The sequence below is a fragment of the Nanorana parkeri genome, unplaced genomic scaffold (genome assembly GCF_000935625.1).
Source record: "Nanorana parkeri isolate BGI_ZX_2015 unplaced genomic scaffold, ASM93562v1 scaffold1195, whole genome shotgun sequence".
Classification (NCBI taxonomy): Eukaryota; Metazoa; Chordata; class Amphibia; order Anura; family Dicroglossidae; genus Nanorana; species Nanorana parkeri.
In genome coordinates this window covers 107,916-128,837 of record NW_017307463.1, presented here as the reverse complement: position 1 = coordinate 128,837, position 20,922 = coordinate 107,916, and the positions used below count along the sequence as shown (strand labels likewise).

The following is a 20,922-nucleotide window of genomic DNA, read 5'->3' as shown; positions in this document are numbered from 1 at the left end:
TAAGACGCACTGACATTTTTGCCCGCCTTTTGGGGGGAAAAAAGTGTGTCTTATGGAGCGAAAAATACGGTATTTAAAAAACTATTTTTTTTATGTATGCCGTGCAAATGGGAACACATAAACATATAAAGTGGTTTTCTCGAATTGGGCTGCAAGAGTGGAAAGATACTTCAAAACTGTCACTTTATGAATGGACAGGACGTGCTCTGTACTGAACAGGAAGTGCTCCATTCATAAAGTGACAGTTTTGAAGTATCTTTCCACTCTTGTAGCCAAGTGCAAGAGGGAGATTGAGGATTCTGTGCCCTCAATTTCTTTTTCGATCTCAAGAGGGAAATATCAAGGGTCTGTTTAGACCCCTGATGTTTCCCCAAAGCCCCCCTGACAGTAAAATAAAAATAAAAAATGCATAAAAAAATATTTAAAAAGCTACAAAATTTAAAAAATAAAAAATAACCCCCACCACCCCAACACACAAACACTATGTATTCTTTTTTTTTTACTTAAAGGATAACTATGAGGTGAATGATTTCCACTCACCTCATAGTTCTAGCCGACCTGTGACAATGAGACTGTCACAGGTCGGCTCAGTAGATCGGGAGGTGAGCGAACAGATACCGGCGTTCGCTCACCTCTCGATCCTGTCACGGCTCTCTGCCGTGACAGGGGAGGGGCTGGATTCCCCCCTCCCCGCCAGCGCTGGCTAGCTAGCGGAACTGCCTTTAGATAGGCAGAGCCAGCTGTCAGTCACGCAGCTGGGCGGATCCCGGCACAATTGTCGGGATCCGCTTCAGCTGCGGCGTCTCAGTATACCGCGAGCTGCGTTATACTGAGCCTAGGGTGACGGGAGGACGCTAGTTTGTGTCCTCCCGTTACCCTAAGGAGAACTATGGGGAAAAGACTTAACCCCATAGTTCTCCTTTAAAATAACAATTAGTCAACTGTGTGATTGGCAGCACATGGCAAAGCAGTGTGACGCACTGCTGTGCAATAACACTGTATAAAAATGTATACCTGCATCATTTAATTGGTAGCAGGCCAGCAAAGCACACAAAAACAGAACTGTGGCATTACCACAACACATAGGTGTGAAGCTAACTTTCAGATTTTTGACTTAAGTTGCTTATTTACAGTAAAGGCATAATTTAAAATGTACAAAATGTATTTTTTATTAACTTAATACAGTTTTATCTGTTAGATGTAGTATGAAGTGTGTAAGTTATGTTGTTTTTGTGTGCGCTGATAATTATTTTAGTGTATTTTGTTTTTAAATATTGTTTTTCAATAAACAATTGTGCACAGTGTGTCACATGACCTACACAATCCAATTTTCAGTCTCTTTATTATACCGGTCCTGTGCTTTTAAGAAATGAAGAAAAAAAAACTGAAGAATTGCAAAAATGGTCTTGCCAGCTGAGGTTAAAAGTGGGGAGCATAGCCTGGCGGCAAAAGGGCTAAAGATAAAGTGTATCTAAAGCCCAAATGTTTTTTTTATTTTACATTTGGAAAGACTGGAAAATGTTAAAACTCCTATCAGTTTTTCTTTTTTTATTGCCACTTACTATCATGTAGACATAACAGAAAGTAAGAGAAAATCTCTCCATAATGAGATAGGATCCCTCTTAGACACTTGTCACCAGAACATATGTCCCTATTGGACGATTTCCCCTCTATTCTTGTTCAGGTGGCTAGTCAAAATTGTGACTTTTCCTTCAGTTTCAGAAACAATGGTTACCAAGACAAATAGAGAGGAGTTGTTCCAACCCTTTCCTGCTCGATCCAAAACTAAAAAAATATGTCTTCAAATACAATTTAATACAAGTAATGTTTGCATTCACTATGTTATTTGCTTTTTTAATTTTGCATGTCTTTCTTTATATTTATAGTCACCTTTTTTTTCATATGCTTGTATTTTTTTTTAAGGTTTTTGAAGGAAACATATACGCAAATCTTAAAGGGATGACATTCAGTTTGCCAAGTGAATAACCGACCCAAAGCGAAGTGAGCAGAACGCTGTTCGGCTATTCACTTCAGGCTTGTACGGCTGATTTCAGCCGTACACCGACTAAAATCAGCCGTACATCGGCTTGCTGCGGCTGGCTTGGGGTTGGTCCAACCCGAAGAGCAGAAGGAGTTCGACTCAGCTGATCCAACATCTGGATCGGCTGAGCCGAACCTCCGGCAGGCTACTCGCTGCTGTTGGGCCTATTCTCATAGATGCCGAACAGCAGTGAGTGAATAGCTGAATGCCGCCTAGCGGCAATCGGCGCGGCTATTCTGCTCGGTACCTCTGTGGTACCGAGCAGAATAGAAAAATAGTTTTAAAAAGTAGAAAAGAAAAAAAAGAAAACGAGTAACCAGGGGAAGCTGAACTGTCAGTTCCATGAGCTCTCATCGTAATGACAGATCAGTGTCCTCTGGTTACCAGGTAATCAGAGATGCTGAACTGTCATTGCACACTGAGAACTCGGCGGAGCCGCCATGATATTGCGGCAGCTCCGCCGGGTTCTCAGTGTAATACCCCATAACCAGAGGACGCTGATCTGTCTCTGCAAGTGGCCGGAGCCAGCCGTGAGACGACGGCTGGCTCCGCCCAGCTACGGCTTTCACCTCGGCTCAGTGGAGCCGAAGCATATGCCTTCGGCTCGTCTGAGCCGCTCGGCCAACTTCGGGAGCTGTACGGGCTATAGTGAATAGCCTGTACAGCAGCCCTTCGGTTCTACTGAACCGAATCGGTCCTGTGGCCGAAGCTAGCCGAAGGATCAGCAGAAGCTGTGGATAGATCCTTCGGCAGCTTTGTGAATAACCCCCTACGTGTCACAATATGTTTCCACGTTTTTTAAAAACATTTCTTGCAAATCAGTACTACAAGTCCCTCCAGTCACTGTGCAGGCACTTCCTGCCTACATGCACTTGCTCCAACCACTGCTGCACATCATTTCTCAGGGAAAGTGTCCTGAGGGTGACAAAAAAGGAGCATATCTGTGCAATGTACATCAGTATGGACACTTCTGTCCTTCATTGGGAGAGTGCATGACAAGGTGACTTTTAAAATTGCTGCAAAGATAAAGCTTACTTGAAACTGTCAATCTTCCAGAAGAACAAGTGCACACACAGCGCTCAGCTGTCCAAAGCTGGATACTCTTCCACAACCTTCCCAACCGACCACTTGAGGAAAGGCTGCCGTCCACAGGGCTACTGGGAGGTATCCTCATACATTATGCCTTCTGGGGAAGCTGGGCTTCCCCCCAGAACGCGTCAGCTCTACAGCTCTGTCCTGGGTGTGTTGAGACTCTTATCGCTCATTCCCACTGTTTATTCTTTCGTTTTTATTCTTTAACCTTTCCCAATAAGTAAACCTGATCACACGAGATGAAAGCGCTGTCTTTTGTGTTTGTTTTTACTTACAACTGGGTTTACATGTACCTTAAGCACCCCTTATTTTGGGCCCTATGTTTTCATGGCAATAATCATAACTAGCTGAATTTTTAAAAACATTTTTAACTCGGTATGATCTTTTCAAACCCAGAAGTAATAATAAGAATGAGTGCTATTTTAGTGTATTCATAAACCAGTGAATAATTATAGAATTTGTGACTGAAGCAGAGGGGCCCAAAGATGCTTCCTTGTTGGGGCACCCTTTTGCCCTAATTTGGCACTGGCTCTCGATGATGTAATTGTATTGATCACCTGTCAATTAGCACACACAGCTTGAGAACCAAGTAATTAAAATAAACCTGTCATGATGGAAATACATGGGCTGCCATTGCTGATCATTTTCTGAAAATGCTAATTGCCTGTCTGTTACACTGTCCCACTGGCTTAAATACACAGAGCAAGATCAGGAGAGTCAGAGAAAAGACACAAGCCTGTATAATCATTCCAGGTCTGTGACTCAAAGTTTTGAAGCCAGAGGGTCAACATGGCAGTAACTGGCAATTCTCAAAGGAAATTTGCCGCCTTTATGTTTGCTTTGTGACAAATTTTCCAAGTACTGTCATACTTTTGTAGCTCCGTACGTCCTTGGCAGCGAAAGGGTTAAAGTAGACGTACAGCCTAATTTGCTAACTAAATACATATAATAGTATCTTAGAATAAAGTTTAACAGCACATTTTCCATTTCTGGATTCCTTTTTTTCAGCCCAAAAGCAGACGCTAAGGGCCTGTCCACACCTAACCTAGCTGTGTGCTTAAAGGAGAACTATGAGGTGAGTGATTTTCATTGAAACTTTCACATGTCGGCTCTATTGATAGCGAAGTGAGCGAACACATACCGTCTCTTGCTCACTTTCTGATCATCTCGCTGTAGAGAACGGTGACTATAGGTCACCATTCCCTGCCGGGATTCCCCCCTCCCCTCTTCGATCCTCAAGCGCTGACTGGAGGGACGGACAGGTGAAGGGGCGGGAACAGCTGTAGCTTGCTATATACTGAGCTTTGGGTCACGGGGGAGGTTAGTATATGTCCTCCCGTGACCCTGAAGAGAACTATGGGATAAAACGTTTACCCAATAGTTCTCTTTTAACGCACGCTATCGCACCTAGTGCTAGGTGCATCGTGTTGCCATTCATTTGAATGCTAGGGCATTGTGCAATATCATGCATTGATCGAATGGTATTGTGCTTGTCCGAGAACACCACACTGCCTGGAACATGTCACGAGGCTGTGCAACCTTTAATAGGGGGCTGCTGGAGTGACAACGCTGATTTACATTTTAATAACACAGTGTGAGCATTGACACCTTACACATGCAAGTGAAATTGGGGCAGGGTTTCTGGTAGGATCAACAGATATGTTTTACTATACAGAGTACTTGCACCTAAAAATCACAGAGCACATTGTGATAATGTGTGTGCATTCTGTGATGCATTGACTTTTTAGTTTTACCCATACATGCACTTTAAATGTACACTCATGTACACATATATACTTTGAGTATACAGTATATGTTTATGTGGAACTATACCCTATATTCTACTACATAAATTTGTATAACCCTCAGGGGCAAGCAGGGCTATTTGGATGTGTGACCAATAACTACATTACCAGCTTTAGCAAATTGGTTATTAAGGCAATAAGCACAACTCTTCTGAAGAGTCTGAAAAACATATAGATGACATTTATTTCCCACATGTAAATACATTAATAGACAGAATAGATTTCATTTAGAGCATCAAGTCTGCTAGGTGCCGTGCTTGTTTTGCTTTAACTCCCAGGACCATGCCTCTATATAATTCTCCGTCTAACTATTCAAAGTGTTTTTAAAATCCTTCATTTAGGACACACAAAGCAATCTGGGCTGTCATTTACACAATACATCATAAACATGATTAGCTTACTAGAACTATCAGTTCCAGTCATCAGAGGATGATATGCAGATTTATGGTAAATTATCAGTATAATCCTTATGTTTAAACTAGGTAATAGGTGGTACAATTAGATTTGCGCATACTTGGTAACACAAATGCTTGCAACCTGTGTTTAGGATTTACAGTTCTCCCATTTGTGCAAACAGAAAGGACAAGTTGATAAAACCAACAGATTCAACAAACCTTTTCACATCAGTGAAAACGTCCATATGCTTAAGAAGGTCCAAATTAAACCTTCAGCTAATATTTTTTTCATACATTTAAAATTAACTGCAGGTAGATAAAAACATAATTTATTCCAGATAAGTAATCATTAAAAAAATCAAATTTTTTTTTTGTTTGATTGTCTTTATTTTTTGTATAATAAACAGATGATCTATGAAGTTAAATTAGATGATAAATAAAAAAAATAATAATGAAAGAGGTGCGTATTATCACATACTGTATGTGTAATTTACAAACATGCATGTACAGCATAAACTAATCATAGAGCAAGGAACATGGTATTGGATTATCCATATGTGGAAGCATTTGCTAGGTATATGGATAACATAACCATGTTGTTAGGGTCCAAGCATTCTCAACATTTGTTAAAAACCCAGTACTCTCTTCCTATATGGTGATTGCTTAATTGTGACAGGGAACATATAGAAATTATCAGTATAAGATGCTGCAATTGTTGTCAGTTGTCTTTTGGGAAGTGGGGTGGATTTAGAGGATTTACAGAAAGTTTTAAATAGAATCTTGGTGATGTTCCCATGCTTTGCCGTATAGGCTCAGAGTATTGAGCATTCTAATGGATTTTTGTTCCATTGTGTGTACATCCTTTATCCTCGAATGTAGTTCTAGCATAAATGGGGGAAATTTCTACTTTAGTCCCCATTCACACTTGTGCACTGAGGGAACGTATGCCAAAGCGTGCACGTTGGCATGCGTTCACACAATGCGATAAAAATGTGTGACACGCTCGTGGTGCCATTATTTGTTAAGGGCACCCCAAACACAGCCAATAGAAAGCGTGTCTTTGCCCACAAGCAGACACATACCAAACGTGCATAGACGTGTGGTCAAAAAATGAGTGAAGCTAGCAGCTGAAACTGCTGCAAAAGCTTCCTTTCCGTGCGGCAGCTTATTGAAATAAATAGGCTCATCCGTGGCAAATGCAGACAAACGCAACACGCAGTCCCGCGTGCTGCAAGTGCACACCAAGTGTGAACAGGGCCTTAAGTCCCCCATACTTCTGGCAGCAGCAACTATGTGTTTTATAGTTTTATGGGTAGGTTTAGAGACCTGTATATGTTAGTCTCAGGATGCTGGTCTTGGAATCTAATTCAAGTTGTATTCCAAGCACCATTTGTAGGATCAAGGACAATTGTAGGCAGCCCAGTGAAGGAGCTCCCAGATGGCCGACCGCCAACTAGCCAACCTTTGCTGTACCTGGCACTAACAAATCCTCACGTCCTGATGTCTAAGGGTAGGAAGTTAAAGCTGTCAGCCAAGGTGGATTGCAACACTTTTTCTTCTTACCTGGCATTACTCAAAGAATGACCAAGAGCCTGAAGCATCCTCTGAGGTGGAAGGTCTCAAGCAGTTCCTGAGACTGATTTCAAATAAGGCAGACTTAGTTACTCGCTGTAAGAGTGAAAACAGCTATAGAAGAAGAGAAATTGCTACAGTACATTTGTCTCCAAACAATTACAGTAGTAACCATATTAAGAATTGGTGAGGTTCAAGATATTACATTTTTGTTTTTGGATTAAGCTACACTTTAACTTTTGTTACTTCATAAACAGTGACAAACAGTCTGTGCATACAGAATTTTAAAGAATTCAATAAAGTATTAATTTAAAAAGTGATGTGAGGAAAAAGCAATATGACCACAGACTATAATATGACTAATTTAACAGTGTTCTTTACTAGATAGAGAGCATTTAAAATTCAATTTTCACTGCTACTCTTCTGTTCACACACACTTTCGGTCTCTACATACTTTTTGAATTGAAATAGTAGGCTCAATTATTTGGAAAACTACCTCAATTTAAACAATGCACAAGGATTAGAAAATATATGGGATCACAGTAGTGAGAGCTACATTTTGAGGTCTTTCCTCCTAAAGAAGGAGGCCAAAGAGGTAAATTAAAGATTACATTTATCTGCCAAAACTTTAACGCAAAATAAAAAGTAGTTTTCCTTTAAAAGAAACCTGTAGCTAAACTGCAGATTCTGATAAAAGCTTAGTCTCCCAAAACTGATATTTCATCATTGGATGAACACGAAGCTGAATCAAATGCTGGCTTCTGATATATTCAATTCCTGCAGCCAAAATGTCATAAAAATTTAGAACTCGTTCACATCATAGTGTTGCACTAAATGCACAAGATCCGTGCAATTAGCACATGTTATTGCACAGTGCACTACAACACATGCTGGGTCTGCTGGTTCGTTGCATTGCTATTTATTTGAATAGTAACCCAATGCACCTTCCAGTGGGTACGGGTTGTAGCAAGCTACTGCAATACCATGCATTTTTTCACAGAACCCCAATGCATGATATTGCAGTACGACACATTTAGCTGCAACACATGCCCACCTGCTGGGAAGTGTGTTGGAGTGCCATTTAAATGAATGGCAACACACTGTACCTGCACACCTAGCACGCAGTGCACTGTGCAGTAGTGCCTGCTAAATGCATGGGTACCGTTTCTTTTGCGCAACGCTATGGTGTGAACCAGCCCTCACCCTGATAATTCCATTGACACTGATTTATCTAACAGCATTGGGCCTCATTCACACATGTGCCAAAGCAAGGTGGTAGACACGTGTGTTTTTAAAGGCCTTAAGCTACATACTACTGCCCCTGATCAGTGGACAGTGCAGTACACATGTGTGGTTATGATGCATTGCAGAATTATAACGCATGCTGTGTTTGGGAGGCTTTGTCACTTGGTAACAACCTCCATTCATGGAAACGCATCTTAACCGCAAGTGAGTTCGAGAAGTGTCAGTGAAGAGTTTACAAGGCACTGGGAGAAAGGCACTGGAGGTTCCTAATATCTCAAAAAGCAATGGGGAATGATAGAGAAGAGAACAGCTCCAGTAGCCACTTCCTTTCCTTTCAGTTTTGTACCGTACCAGTGGCATTTAGTACCATTGTCAGCCAGAAACAATGCTTTTACAGCCACAACCAGTGCCAGCCAGCCTACATCACTTCCACTTTAAAAAAAATAATTAAAAACCAACACAGCGAGGGCATTTGGTCTAAAATGCTATAGGCTTGTTAATGGGTGTTTATCATTTTCTAATTTTCTATGCATGTGTGAACGAGACAGCAGAAGGTTAAGTCCTCTTGTAAAGAGAGAGGAATTCTTTGAAAAGGCTGTGGCATGTAGGCAGACCTGAGAATACAGATGCACAAATTCTGTAAGCAAGGTTACTTAGAATTACAAGAAACCATCATTCCTTTTAACTTTAAAGTTATTTTCCAGAAACCCTTGTCCCATCCACACAGACATCATGGCTTATAAAGGCAAGATTGAACATCACCTGTTTGGTTCAGTCATAACCTCCTATGCCACAATGGAGTTTATGACAAATGTGTAAATAAGAATCTTCACTTAGCTTAGTGAATGTGATAAAAATGCATGTTGCAAAACAACATCCAAATGCAAGAAAAAAAACAAAACAAAAGAAAACAGTAAGTAAGCAGTAATCAGCAGAGCGTCACCTTATACACCAAGGCAAAGGGAAATTCACTTGCAAAGTGAAAAGACTATTTTTCTTTAATAAATCAACCCCACTGCCTTCATCAAAATATTCAGATATTTTTGTCACCTTTAAGTAGGTCTCAGGTCTAGGTAAACCTGCTTTTAATTTAGTCACGATATATGCTCTGATATTGGTGTTGGCATAAATTAGATTAGAAACCTCACTTCAAGATGTACAACTTCCACCTTATGTTTGCAAAGGTAGAAAACCTCTTACTGAAGTGTTAGAGAAGCAGTTTTTTTCCAAGCAGTACACAAGGTATTGAAGCAAAATGGCAAAAAGATACCTGCAAGAAGTCCAAAAATGTAAAAGGCAGCAAGTCATCTAGATGTCCAATATCTTTGGAGAATCGGTTCAGAATCCGTCCTGCAAGAAAGAAAAAAAAATGATATGTACATGGCAAAAGCTTAAATGCCAAAGTTGAAACTCAATGCTTCCTATTCAGCAATGTTTTTTCTCCAACAAGCAGAGTATTACGTTTCAATTCAGGAGTTAACTACACAAAGAGCCCCTAATGCTTTCTGTTCATACTCCTAGAGAGCAAGCAGGTAAAGGAATCATCAAGGTACAAAAGTAAAAATAAACTGAAATGACACCTTCCTCTTTTTCATCTTACTACAACCTTTTAATCAATAGCCCTTTAGTTCAAAGCAGGGCTGGGTGTTGAAAGCATGTAAGATGCAGAATACCACAGAGTGTCCTTCGGTTGCTTATTCATCACCTGAGCAGAAGTGTTAGAGGGTAAGTGCCACAGACAAAATTTAAAAGGCCAATAGAAAAGACTGGTAAGAGCTTATTTTATGAGTCTCTTTAGAAGGGCTTATAGTGTCACTATGCTTTTCCCTAAAATGTATCAAATTTGATACTGTAAGGCAGGGTTGTGAGGTAATAAGCTTTGCAAACACTATTTATTACCCATCACATTCATATCCCTTAATACAGCCTCTGAAGTGTTGGAACTGCTCAAATGTTCCCTAATAGTTAAAGGAAAACTCCAATTTCATTAAAAAATTGCTACAAAAGCCATTTTGTAATGTAATGTTATTATAAATGATCATATTTTTAAAATCTTAAACAGCTGTAATATTCTGAAAATTCAATGCAATATGGTGTCGTAGACAGAATTAAATTCGATACCACACCCATCCTAGAAGAAAAAGGTTAAGGAGCACCCATATAGCATAATGCTAGAGAAACTGAGGTGGACACAAGTGCGTCTGTATAGCAGTTTCTCTAGCATTATGCTATATGGTTGCACCTTAACCTTTTTCTTCTAGGATGAGTGTGTTATCGAATTTAATTCTGTCTACGTCAATGGCAACCTCGAGGCGTTGTGCACATCGTTGGTGTGTATGTGTGATTGGCTCACATATTTTCCCAAAAGTCTGCACTAAGATACGATGAAAAGTTTAGGAATCCCCTGACATAGAAATGTCATTTTTGGTGACATACTCCCTAAGGATTAACTGCTTGTAAAGAAATGCAGACACTGCAACACTGAAAGTGCAGCAGGCAGTTGTAATAAAGGCAGATTCTCATATTCAAGAATCAGTTGAAAAAGAAAATGCTGAAACAAACTGCTTTTCCTTCAGAACAGAGAAAGGTAACAAGCTGCATCAAAATTTGTTAAAATCCTTGCAATGCACACTGATTACCCAGAGGGTTGTTTTTCCTCAACAAAAAGGAAAAACCCTGCCAATTGTATACTTTACACTATACTGATTAGCAAATGCAGAAACGTAATACAGATGGAAAACAAATTGTAATGACTTTTTAGGTTAGTCAAGCACCTGATTTGTAATAATCAGGCCTTAGGCCCCATTCACAGCCAAGTGGATGCGTTTCAGTTCAAATTTTAAAAGGGCGTTATTGGAATGTTTTTAATCGCGTTTCAGCGCTGAAACACAATTAAAAACGGCCATAAACAAGCTGATCTGCGAGTTGCCATTGAAATCTATATGGAATTTGCTCTGATCAGCATGAAAAAATAGCTCAGGGGAGCAGTTCGGATTGCGCGGAGCCACGTGATCGCATCAACGGTCCCCATAGGAATGTATGGAGTTGTTAATGTCGGCGATACAGCGCTGACAAATCCGCGTGACCGAACCGCCCTGGTGTGAACAGGTCCATACAGAGGCTTTGAAACATGTTGGAAAACCTTGTTGATACCAAATGTCCACAAAGAAAAGGAAACTACATTTTTCTGCTGAACTTTTACTGAAATGGGAAGACTGTGGTACGGCAGAGAGCCGTGACAGGATCGAGAGGTGAGCGAACGCCGGTATGTGTTCGCTCACCTCCCGATCTACTGAGCCGATCTGTGACAGTCTCATTGTCACAGGTCGGGCGAACTATGAGGTGAGTGAAAAGCACTCACCTCATAGTTCTCCTTTAAAGCACACAAGTCTTTCAAAGACAGGCAGGTGTATAATCAACTATTATTGTCCATATGACAAGTCAACTCCTACAATACACAGAGGATAGGGACAACACGCTCAGCTGCAAATAAATGTAAATGGCATGCGCACATACAAGCCCCTCCACACTAAAAGTAGGACACAGAACTGCTGAATTTAGTTCCATTTCAAGTAAAAGCTCAGGTAAAAAGACTTCATCAGAAAGAGATAATGATAATAAAATCCAGTGTGGGATGGTGAGATTTCTTCAGGGCAGGGGAATAGCTAATTGAATGGCACAAACTTCAGAATGAAGCTTAAATCTTCCGAATGTAAGTGCCTATCAGAAATGTTCTGGGATTAAAAAGGATAACCGCAGGGAGAGAGGATTCGTTTTAAAAGAACAACACAGAGATGTGATTAGGCCTTTAGAGCATTTAAACAATATTTAAATGCCTTTTAGCCTCCAAATAAGGTTGCATTTCAGATATTTTTCATCTTTTGATAAGCAAAAGATCAAAAGGATTGTCACCGGTTTGAGCTCTTCTAATGCAAGGAAAAACAACTTGCACAGAATAATGAACAGTAAGGAAATACTAAAAATCTATTGTAGGCCTATAAAAACTGCTTTCCTGCTATTGGAGACTATGGTTCTCTCCTCTGCAGGCAAACAGCACTGTTCTATATGTGACATTACGCACAGCCAGGCCTTTGCAAGCGTCATATGTAATCGGGACCTGGATTACATTGCATTAAGAGAGATTATTTCACTGCACTAATTGCAGTCAAGTGGAAGAAGACCAAAGATAAGCTTCTTCAACAGCGTCTATAAATTGCCTAAAAGACCTGTCTTCTCCATCTATATGCAGAGTGGCAATTACAGCAAATCATAAAATCTCAATGGCTGGAATGCAATATCTGATTTTACCTCGAGGTGGAGTGCAAGAGGAAAGTGAAATTACAGGTCTCCTTGGTTTAAGCATTTTCAATGTTTTATGCTTTAATATATTCCATTTTGTTATCTACAGGTATTGTTAACACTTTACACATGAACACATGAAGCGAATAAAATGTATAGTGCATAAGTTTATTCAAGAATGCTTAATGTAGTAATTCACTCAGACAACCAGGAGAAGAGTTGATTCAGAGTTTACAATTTACATGTGTGTGACATGTAATCTCAGGCAGGGCTTTATGCATTTAATATATTTGGGGGGGGATACTCTTGTGGAAAGAGAAGGAGCAGGATGGCCAGGATACCAAACACACTACAAGTGGCACATTTGTCACCATTTTTAACTGGTATCTCTGGATGTATGGCCACATTAAAAATGTAGGCCCAGGTATTAAATTGCACACCAGCATTTATAATCGAATGTTTAAGGGTTGCTTTATGATGAAATACAAAGAAGAAAGATATTATACCTGCAAAGGACTTGTATTTCTGTCCATCCAGTCCTGTGAAATACACCCCTCTGGAAGGGCAGGAGACCTAATTTGTTTCTGCTGCAGTTAATCAAAGGCCCCGTCACACTATACTACACATAAAACCTCATAAAAAATGCAAGCACATTAACATGCGTTAACATGTGTTCCGGTACGTGTTTAAGTGTTATCCATTGATTTGCACTTTTCAGTCCTGGAAGGTTAAAAATAATTGCCATTTTTTCCTTTCCATTTTTTCCTTTCCTTTTACATGCATTCATGTGTGTTATGTTGTGTTAAAATGCATACATGCTGGATTTAACGCAACTCTCATGCCCACAGCCTTGTGGTGTGAATGAAGCACATTGAAAACCATTGTTTTCTAAGTGGCCTTACAGTGACCCAAGTTGATCGGGTGCAGAAAAATAGGTCAGTGCACACGGTGTAAATAAGCTCTTATATATATATATATGTGTTGTCCCTCCCCCAACCTGTGACTGGACAGTGAAAGCAGCGAACTGATGAGTTAATTTCTCTGTCACTAGTCGCTTTCCTCCTGTCAGCATGTTTACAGTACTGCAGCACAGCTCCTTCTACTTCTATTTCTCCCAATCTGAACTCTAAGTACTTCTTTAAAGTACCCTGTACCCCTGTACAGTAAAGTGACATTTATTTAACATAAAACAATACTGTAATGTGTGCCTTACTGTAATCCATGGTTGTTTCCCTTCTCTTTGCTGCTCTTCCTTTTAAATCTGTATCTGTTCTCATGCTGGGCAGAACTTCTGTTTTGCAGCAGACTGCCTTGTCTCTGGAATGGATACATGGTGTCTGTGTGTAAGTTTGCAACCTGAACCAGCACTACAGGAAGAGGCACTCAGCTGCAAAGGGAAATTCTCCCCCAGCATGAGAAGACATGAGGATTTAAAAGGAAGAGCAGCAAAGAGAAGGGAAACAACCATGGATTACAGTAAGGCACACATTACAGTATAGGTTTATGTTAAAAAATCTGAGGGTTTGCAGGCCCTAGCTATGCCCGACCTAAATAAATTAATTAAGTATTTGGAAACGGATCCCTCCGACTAATTATATTCTATGGGTTTGGCCCTCCCTCCTCTTTCCCCGATGGCTTATACTGGCTCTCTGGGGGGGTTTTTCTCCTCTTTTGCTTTTTTGTCTTTTCTTCCTTGTTTAATGTTCAGTCATATGTTCGTTATTCATGTAAGTAAGTTATGTTAGTCATGGTACCAGCAGTTTGCAATATGTCTATGAAGGATTTTCATATTAATGGCACTTATAGCAGAGAACATCTATTGACTATGCCCCCACACTTGAAAAGGGGAAAGTGTGGAGGACAGGCTTCGGAGCAGATCCCACTCGCTAAATAACTACAAGGGTAATGTTATTATCCCGCTGGCTTAGATGGGAGGTTAGTTAGGTTAGAATTAGGCAATAACCAAGGAGAGAACAAAAACTCAGCAAAGTAAAATGAGCAATGTTATGTTTTATATGATTGGTACTGTATTGTTGGGTTATATGGTTTATGTGTCGTATAATGTGTTAATAAAAATAATAAAATGTTTGAATAGAAAAATCTGAGGGTTTAATGTCACTTTAAGGCTCTGTGTGTTTTTTCTGTAATAAATCCGTAATAATAAGTTCAGCAAAAAATAATGTTTCCTTTAAAAATGTCCTGCAGCACTCTATTTTACTTGTATATCCCAGCCACGGACTCAGGCCCTTGTTAACAGTTTCTCCAGCTTCCGGTCGGGGGGGGGGGATGTGGGGGGGTTGTACTTTCATCACTTCCTTCACCCTCTGATCCCGTTCATCGGTCTACATGAGGCAAAACTCATAGCACCATCGCACATGCACGGTGTGCACAAGCTTTTGTATGCAATTCTCCCAGGCTACCTATGCGCAGGCAGCATTCTTACATCACCCTGTAGTTTCTCCTGGGAGCACGCATCAAAAGGTGGCTCCATGGGATTCTTCATGTGAAGGAGCTACCCTTAAGGTCCCCACACGCCTTACGATAATCGTACGATAATCGCGGGGAATAAAAAAATGACTATTGTATTAATGAATGCAGAGCTGCATTAGTTTTTTTCTTTCATATGTGTATAATTCAGATCTAGCACTGTTATTAACACATGAATGTGAAAGGCAGTTTTCTACCTGAGTGAATAGCCTGTCAATGTGTAAAATTTAAAAACTGGCTTTAATCCAGAAAATTATTTATTACCAAATTGTTCTGTCTTATCTGACCACAAATCCACACAGCTGAAATTTTAATATAGCGTGGACAGTAAGCAAAATTCAATAGGCAATTGTATTCAATAATTTATTTTGCTCATGATGCGTTAGTTTCATAATGTTTCCAGCAACCAGCGCCAAATACCAAAGGGAACAGTTCATTTACAAGGTAATAGATTTTATTTTTACTTCACTGTAAATAGCTTTAATTTTTTTATATTTGTCCTAATCATTAGTTATCCTTCCTGGTCACTTACTTTATGTTCAATTAATCTCAATAAACCCGGGTGTGACAAGCACCTTTAGCGTTGTGTGTTATATCCTCTTGTCAAGAGCAAATTCACGACAGCAATGTGTATCCTAGAACATTAAAAAACGTAATCAGAATACACACTGTTCTTAGATTTCTCCTCAGGTAATTAAATAATCATTGAATGGCAATTAATCATGGTTAAATACAAAACCTGTGAAAGACGTGCTATGTACACATCTGAGTCTATTTAATACTCAAATACTTTGACTATCTAAGTCAAACAATGATTCATTAAACCTCCCTTTCTACATAATGGCGAGGCTCAATCTGAAGTGAATAACTTGCAAATCTTTTGTTCCTTAATAAAAGACATCAAACCGCAGAGAGCATTATTCTTTCCATGCTAACGAAATACTTTAATTGCATGAACTGAAATGTGTTCAGGTGCTCGCTATCCATTTTTACCTTCACAGGTGTTTTCAGTCATTTGCAGTCAATTTGTTAAAATCTTTTGATCCAAGTATGAAAATACTTGACATTGTACCACACCTGTGTGTTTTTGTATCGAGTAAAGCCGAGGCTTTACTTTGTACTGTAGTCCACAACACATTTAGGGTGATAGGCTTCTTTGTTTGATTTTTGCTTTGGATTTTTAAAGGCACAGTCCTCTTGAAAAAATTATAAATGCACACTTCTTCAAAAATAATAAATGCACACTTCTTCTTCAAAAATAATAAATGCACACTTCTTCATAAAAAGAAAAAATGGTCATGTATTATTTTTTTTGCATTGGAGCCAGTAAAGCATTGCAGCGATGGCCAGTGGATCACGGGCAGACTCTTCCTCCCATCCACGTCCATAGTGAGGACATTCAGAGGAAAAGGAGGAAGAATGAATAGACTACAAGTGCGGTGATGTTATTGAGAACTAGAAGTCCCTCTGCTGTGGTAGCTGATAGGACTTGTAGTTTCTTCATTCACAGATCCTGCCAAAAGATCTGTGAATGAAGTGCATGTGTGGGTGGAGTCACACCAGATTCATAAAATAGCATCAGCCTGCCGTAAGAGGAAACCCCCTGCAAATTAGGTAATTGGGGGGCAGGGGGAAGGTTGGTGGGTTGCGATGTGACCATGTTTCATGTTACACCCTGAATATGAGTGTAACATGAAACATGGTCCAAAAGGTAAAATATCCTTATACTTTATGGGTGTTTCAAGTATTGGTCACAAACCCAATATTTTAATTTCTTTATTCTATTTATTTACATGGTTCCTTTCTTGTCACACTATTGTTATTATATAATTTTTTAATGTACATGATGCCTTTCTTTCCACAATATTTTAATGTCTTTTTAATGTATATGTTGCATTTCTTGTTAGACTTGTATTACTTTATTTTAGGGCTGGTAATGATTACAATTTTCATGTTCGATCAAATGTTTTTTAAATCAATTAATCGATTAATTTCGATTAATTATAACGCACATACAGATCCAACTACATTGGCCTATACACATACAGCACAGCAATGAAGTAATAAAATGAACTGGGATCACACTAACCCAGCACGTTATTAATCTCACGTGCCCCACTCAATATGGCTGCCGCTTGAGTGGGGCAACTCAGAATAATAACGTTCTGGATTAGTGTGATCCCAATTCATTTTATTACTTCATTGCTGTGCTGTATGTGTATAGGCCAATGCCTTGGCTGGCGCTCGTGCAGAAAGTTTTTTGGGCAAACTCACCGGCCCAAGTGACTCCGTCGGCTAACGAAGGGGGGAGGAGTCCGGTGATGTCACGGACATCGACGTCACCTGACTCCTCCCCCCTTCCCTTCGTTAGCCGTCACGGACATAGACGTCACCGGGCTCCTCCCCTTTCCCTCCGTTAGCCGACGGAGCCACTTGGGGAAGGGGGGAGAAGTACGGTGACGTCGATGTCCGTGACGTCACCGGATCGCCGACGGGACTCCCGGAAGCCGGCGGAGAGGTGAGTGTTTTTATTAGCGATCAAAATTATTTTAATCGATCAAAAAGTTTAACGATTAATAGAGAAAAGAATCTTTAATTTTACAGCTCTACTTTATTTCATTTATCTACATTGTTGTCAAATTTATTAAAATGGTGCCATAGTACTTTACATATTTATTTTTCACTATTTGTTACAGGATGTGTCCCACACCAACCAATCAGAATAAATCTATAACTGATCCAACTTCAGTAAAGTGAAATCTAATTAGCCAATATGGGTCACTGCATTCCTGTATAAGGTAGCTAATCATGTCTATACATCACATTATACCTGAACTATCACTGCCCCCCAACAAACATTGTTATCACACATACTGCCTTTCTATTATTGGTGCATATTTAATTATTTTTTTATTTTGAAGATGGGTAAGAAGTCATCCAATCATTATAACTAAAGCTAAACCATACACTATAAATCTGACTGTAAATGTTCTGTACTATCTCCATTAGATTTACCAAAATTATATAATGTGAGGACCTGCTAAACAATCCATGCAATTTGTATTCTTTCAGAAAAACCCTTACACTATTTTGTTGTTGGCAGAGCTAAAGGAGATGGTACCATAAAATTGTAAAGTGTATGGCCAGTTTTAGATGAAGTAGAGCAGAGAGGTCAAAGCCATCTATAATTATTTTTTTCAAGCAAACTTCCTGCTCAATACCTGAGAACTCCTACAATCAGGGAATTCCCAAACATACCCACTACAGACTCCTTGTCATTTCTTACATGCATTAAGTCTTATGCAAAATAAAGAAGAAATTGCCTTGGAAACATGAATGAAACATACATTTGATTGGTGCTATAGGAAGCAAAGTGAGAACTGAAATTACACAGGACAGCCTTCAGGAAATATACCCTGATGACCTTGTGAGGGGATCTCTGAATTCTTACTGCAGTGGATTATAGAGCAATGATTTTGCTGAGTTTGGAAAAAGGTTTTACTTGGTTCCCTTTGTTTACACTTGCTTTGGGTTAAATGGATAGGCATTGGACAGAATGCACTTCCACTAAGAATATTATGTGAATTATTCACATTTTTACAGGCAGCAGGGTATGATCAACATAATGAAAAGAGTGGTGAGGCAGTACTGTCCTACACATCTCTAGGACAGAAGCCATGCAACCGAAAGCATCTGATCCAAAAGAAAAGAGATGCATGAGATATCTGTTTGCATTTCCTTGAACCATAAAAGTGGACAAGAGGATTACTGCCTTTCCTCCAAAAGGTCTCTTAATATTTGACAAGGCTATATATCCTTGAATGTAATGTCAAGAGTTTTGATGGTGTGTTGTTACTTAGTGTGCAAAAGATCAATAAAGCTTTATAAATATGTTCTACATTTTCCGAGGGAGTCACATTGCAAAATAAATCAATACATTATAATGTTGCCAGCAAAAGTCCCTATGAATTGTCTTCCATACAAGATTAGCAAGCACTAATCCACCTGTTACAACAAACTGTAGGTCAGCATTATTTTTATTCCACTGAACTCAACATTGTTGTTCACTCTGTTGCATGCTCTATGCAACTGGATCTTTAGTAGGTGGAATAAAACGTATTTAAACCTCTCTAGACTGCATGTGCATCACATAGCTTTGCTCATTTTTGGCAGATACTTGTTCATAGTGGATATATTGAAAGAGTTAAACCCTAAAAATACATTGAAGTACCCTAAACATTAAAAAATGTATCTTATTTGTGCATCACTAGGCTGTAGGACCTCAAATCATCTCTGAATTGGTGTTGACGCGGTACTTCCTTCTGGGGGGTGGCTGCTTTTTGTTTCCCATGGTCTCTTTTCAAGCTCGCTCCCATGATAGACTAAATCTCACATTTAGTTTACTCATTTGTATTGAAACTGTAGTCCATCATGGGAGTGTGCTTGGAGTGGTGAATACTTTACAATACACACAGGGCCCAAGGGGAACAGAAATCGCCAACCTCCAGAAGAAAGGACAGTGTCAGCATGAGTTCAGAGATGATTTAAGGATCTACAGCTGAGTGATACACAAATAGGTTACATTTTTATTCATAGTTAAGCTACTTCAATGTGACAGAGAGAGCTGCCTACCTAAGAGTTTCTCTGACCAGTTTGGGAGAGGAGGCCATGCACAGCCTACAGGTATGCCATTTAAGGGTACATTCACACCAGAAGTCACACTCAACCTCACAGCTGCTGGTGTGTGTATTATCAAACGGTGCTGATGCATTCAATCGAGCCGCATTGCAGTTTTTCTTTTATTTTCTTGTAGAACTTTATGGAAATGTCACAAGTGACACTTACTTCAGTTCTATGGGCTCACTGCAGTGTGATGTCTCACTGCATACTGGAATTTTTTTTACTTATATTGAAAAAAAGTAATTTTCTTGTTTTTTTCTGCCTTCACAGCATGCTCATTTTTGTTGACTATCTCCTGCTAGCTGCCCAGGACTAAGTCTTCTACCTCATTGGGGCTGATTTAAAAATCTTTACACAATTGTGTTAACATTCACTTCAATTATCCAATCATGTGAAAAACAAATTCCTGTTACCTTTGATTACCCGATCGTGTACATTAAGCTGCTTCATTGTCTTTATCTTACTTACCCTCCTTGCCAGAGAGGTTTTATTCAAAAGACAGGGATCTGGAACTGCTTACGTTCAGCAATCAGAGCTAAAATTGGCAATTGCGCCAGGTCTTCCTTCTTAAAGAAAGACATGCAGTCCTTAATGACTGTAGCGTATTCCTCACCTATAATACTATTTTGACAATGTTGCTATGACAAAAAGTGAAGGACTCTCACCATTGTGGATACAGACAACAATTAAGACAGTAACTGACAGTAGGAAAAAGAAGAAAGCATAGCATTTAAATAGAGAAGGGGCATAGATACAGCCTAATTTTCAACTAGGCAATGGGAGACCAGACTCTCAAAATACCAATGACAAGAGTAGAGGCTAAAACCTCCAGTGGAAGATCTTCACAGACACAAGAGCGGACCTCAAGGGGAATTACAAAACAACAAATATGTAGGCATAGCTTATAGTTCTCTGCAGATCAAAAAACGTATAACTGATGGCAAGAAGCTAATGAGAACCTCTTCATAGCTTGTGTTTTCTTTCAAATGGACAAAGCCATCTCTCCACTTATGTTGGTCTGGTAGGTTACACTTTTTCATTGAGTGGTTTAAGAAAAAAGAAAGCACTAAATGTTGTAGAAAGGTCATTAGTACCATCGCTTCATATAAGAAGGGTTTTGTTAAAAAAACAAATAAAGTCTAGAATCAGAAAGCAAACACAGGTGTGTAAATTCAAATACTAGTTTAAATAAACAGCATATGATAATAATTATAAATGAAGTGAACAATAAAAGCAAAAGACTAAGTTAATACATTATATATCAAGTCACGTACTACTGCTTGCTACATATGACAAGTACAGTGAG

General features: G+C 39.5%; 1 protein-coding gene across 1 annotated transcript in view; it reads right to left on the bottom strand.

Annotated features, from left to right (window-relative positions):
• Window positions 1-20,922, bottom strand: part of ABCC4 (ATP binding cassette subfamily C member 4) — a 211,660-nt gene that overhangs the window by 108,228 nt on the left and 82,510 nt on the right. The window contains exons 21-23 of the mRNA XM_018568481.1: window positions 20,463-20,478; window positions 10,790-10,806; window positions 9,421-9,500 (exon numbers count right to left, since the gene is read on the bottom strand). Of these exons, the coding sequence (XP_018423983.1) occupies window positions 9,421-9,500; window positions 10,790-10,806; window positions 20,463-20,478 (113 nt within the window). The remainder of the gene's footprint in view (window positions 1-9,420; window positions 9,501-10,789; window positions 10,807-20,462; window positions 20,479-20,922) is intronic.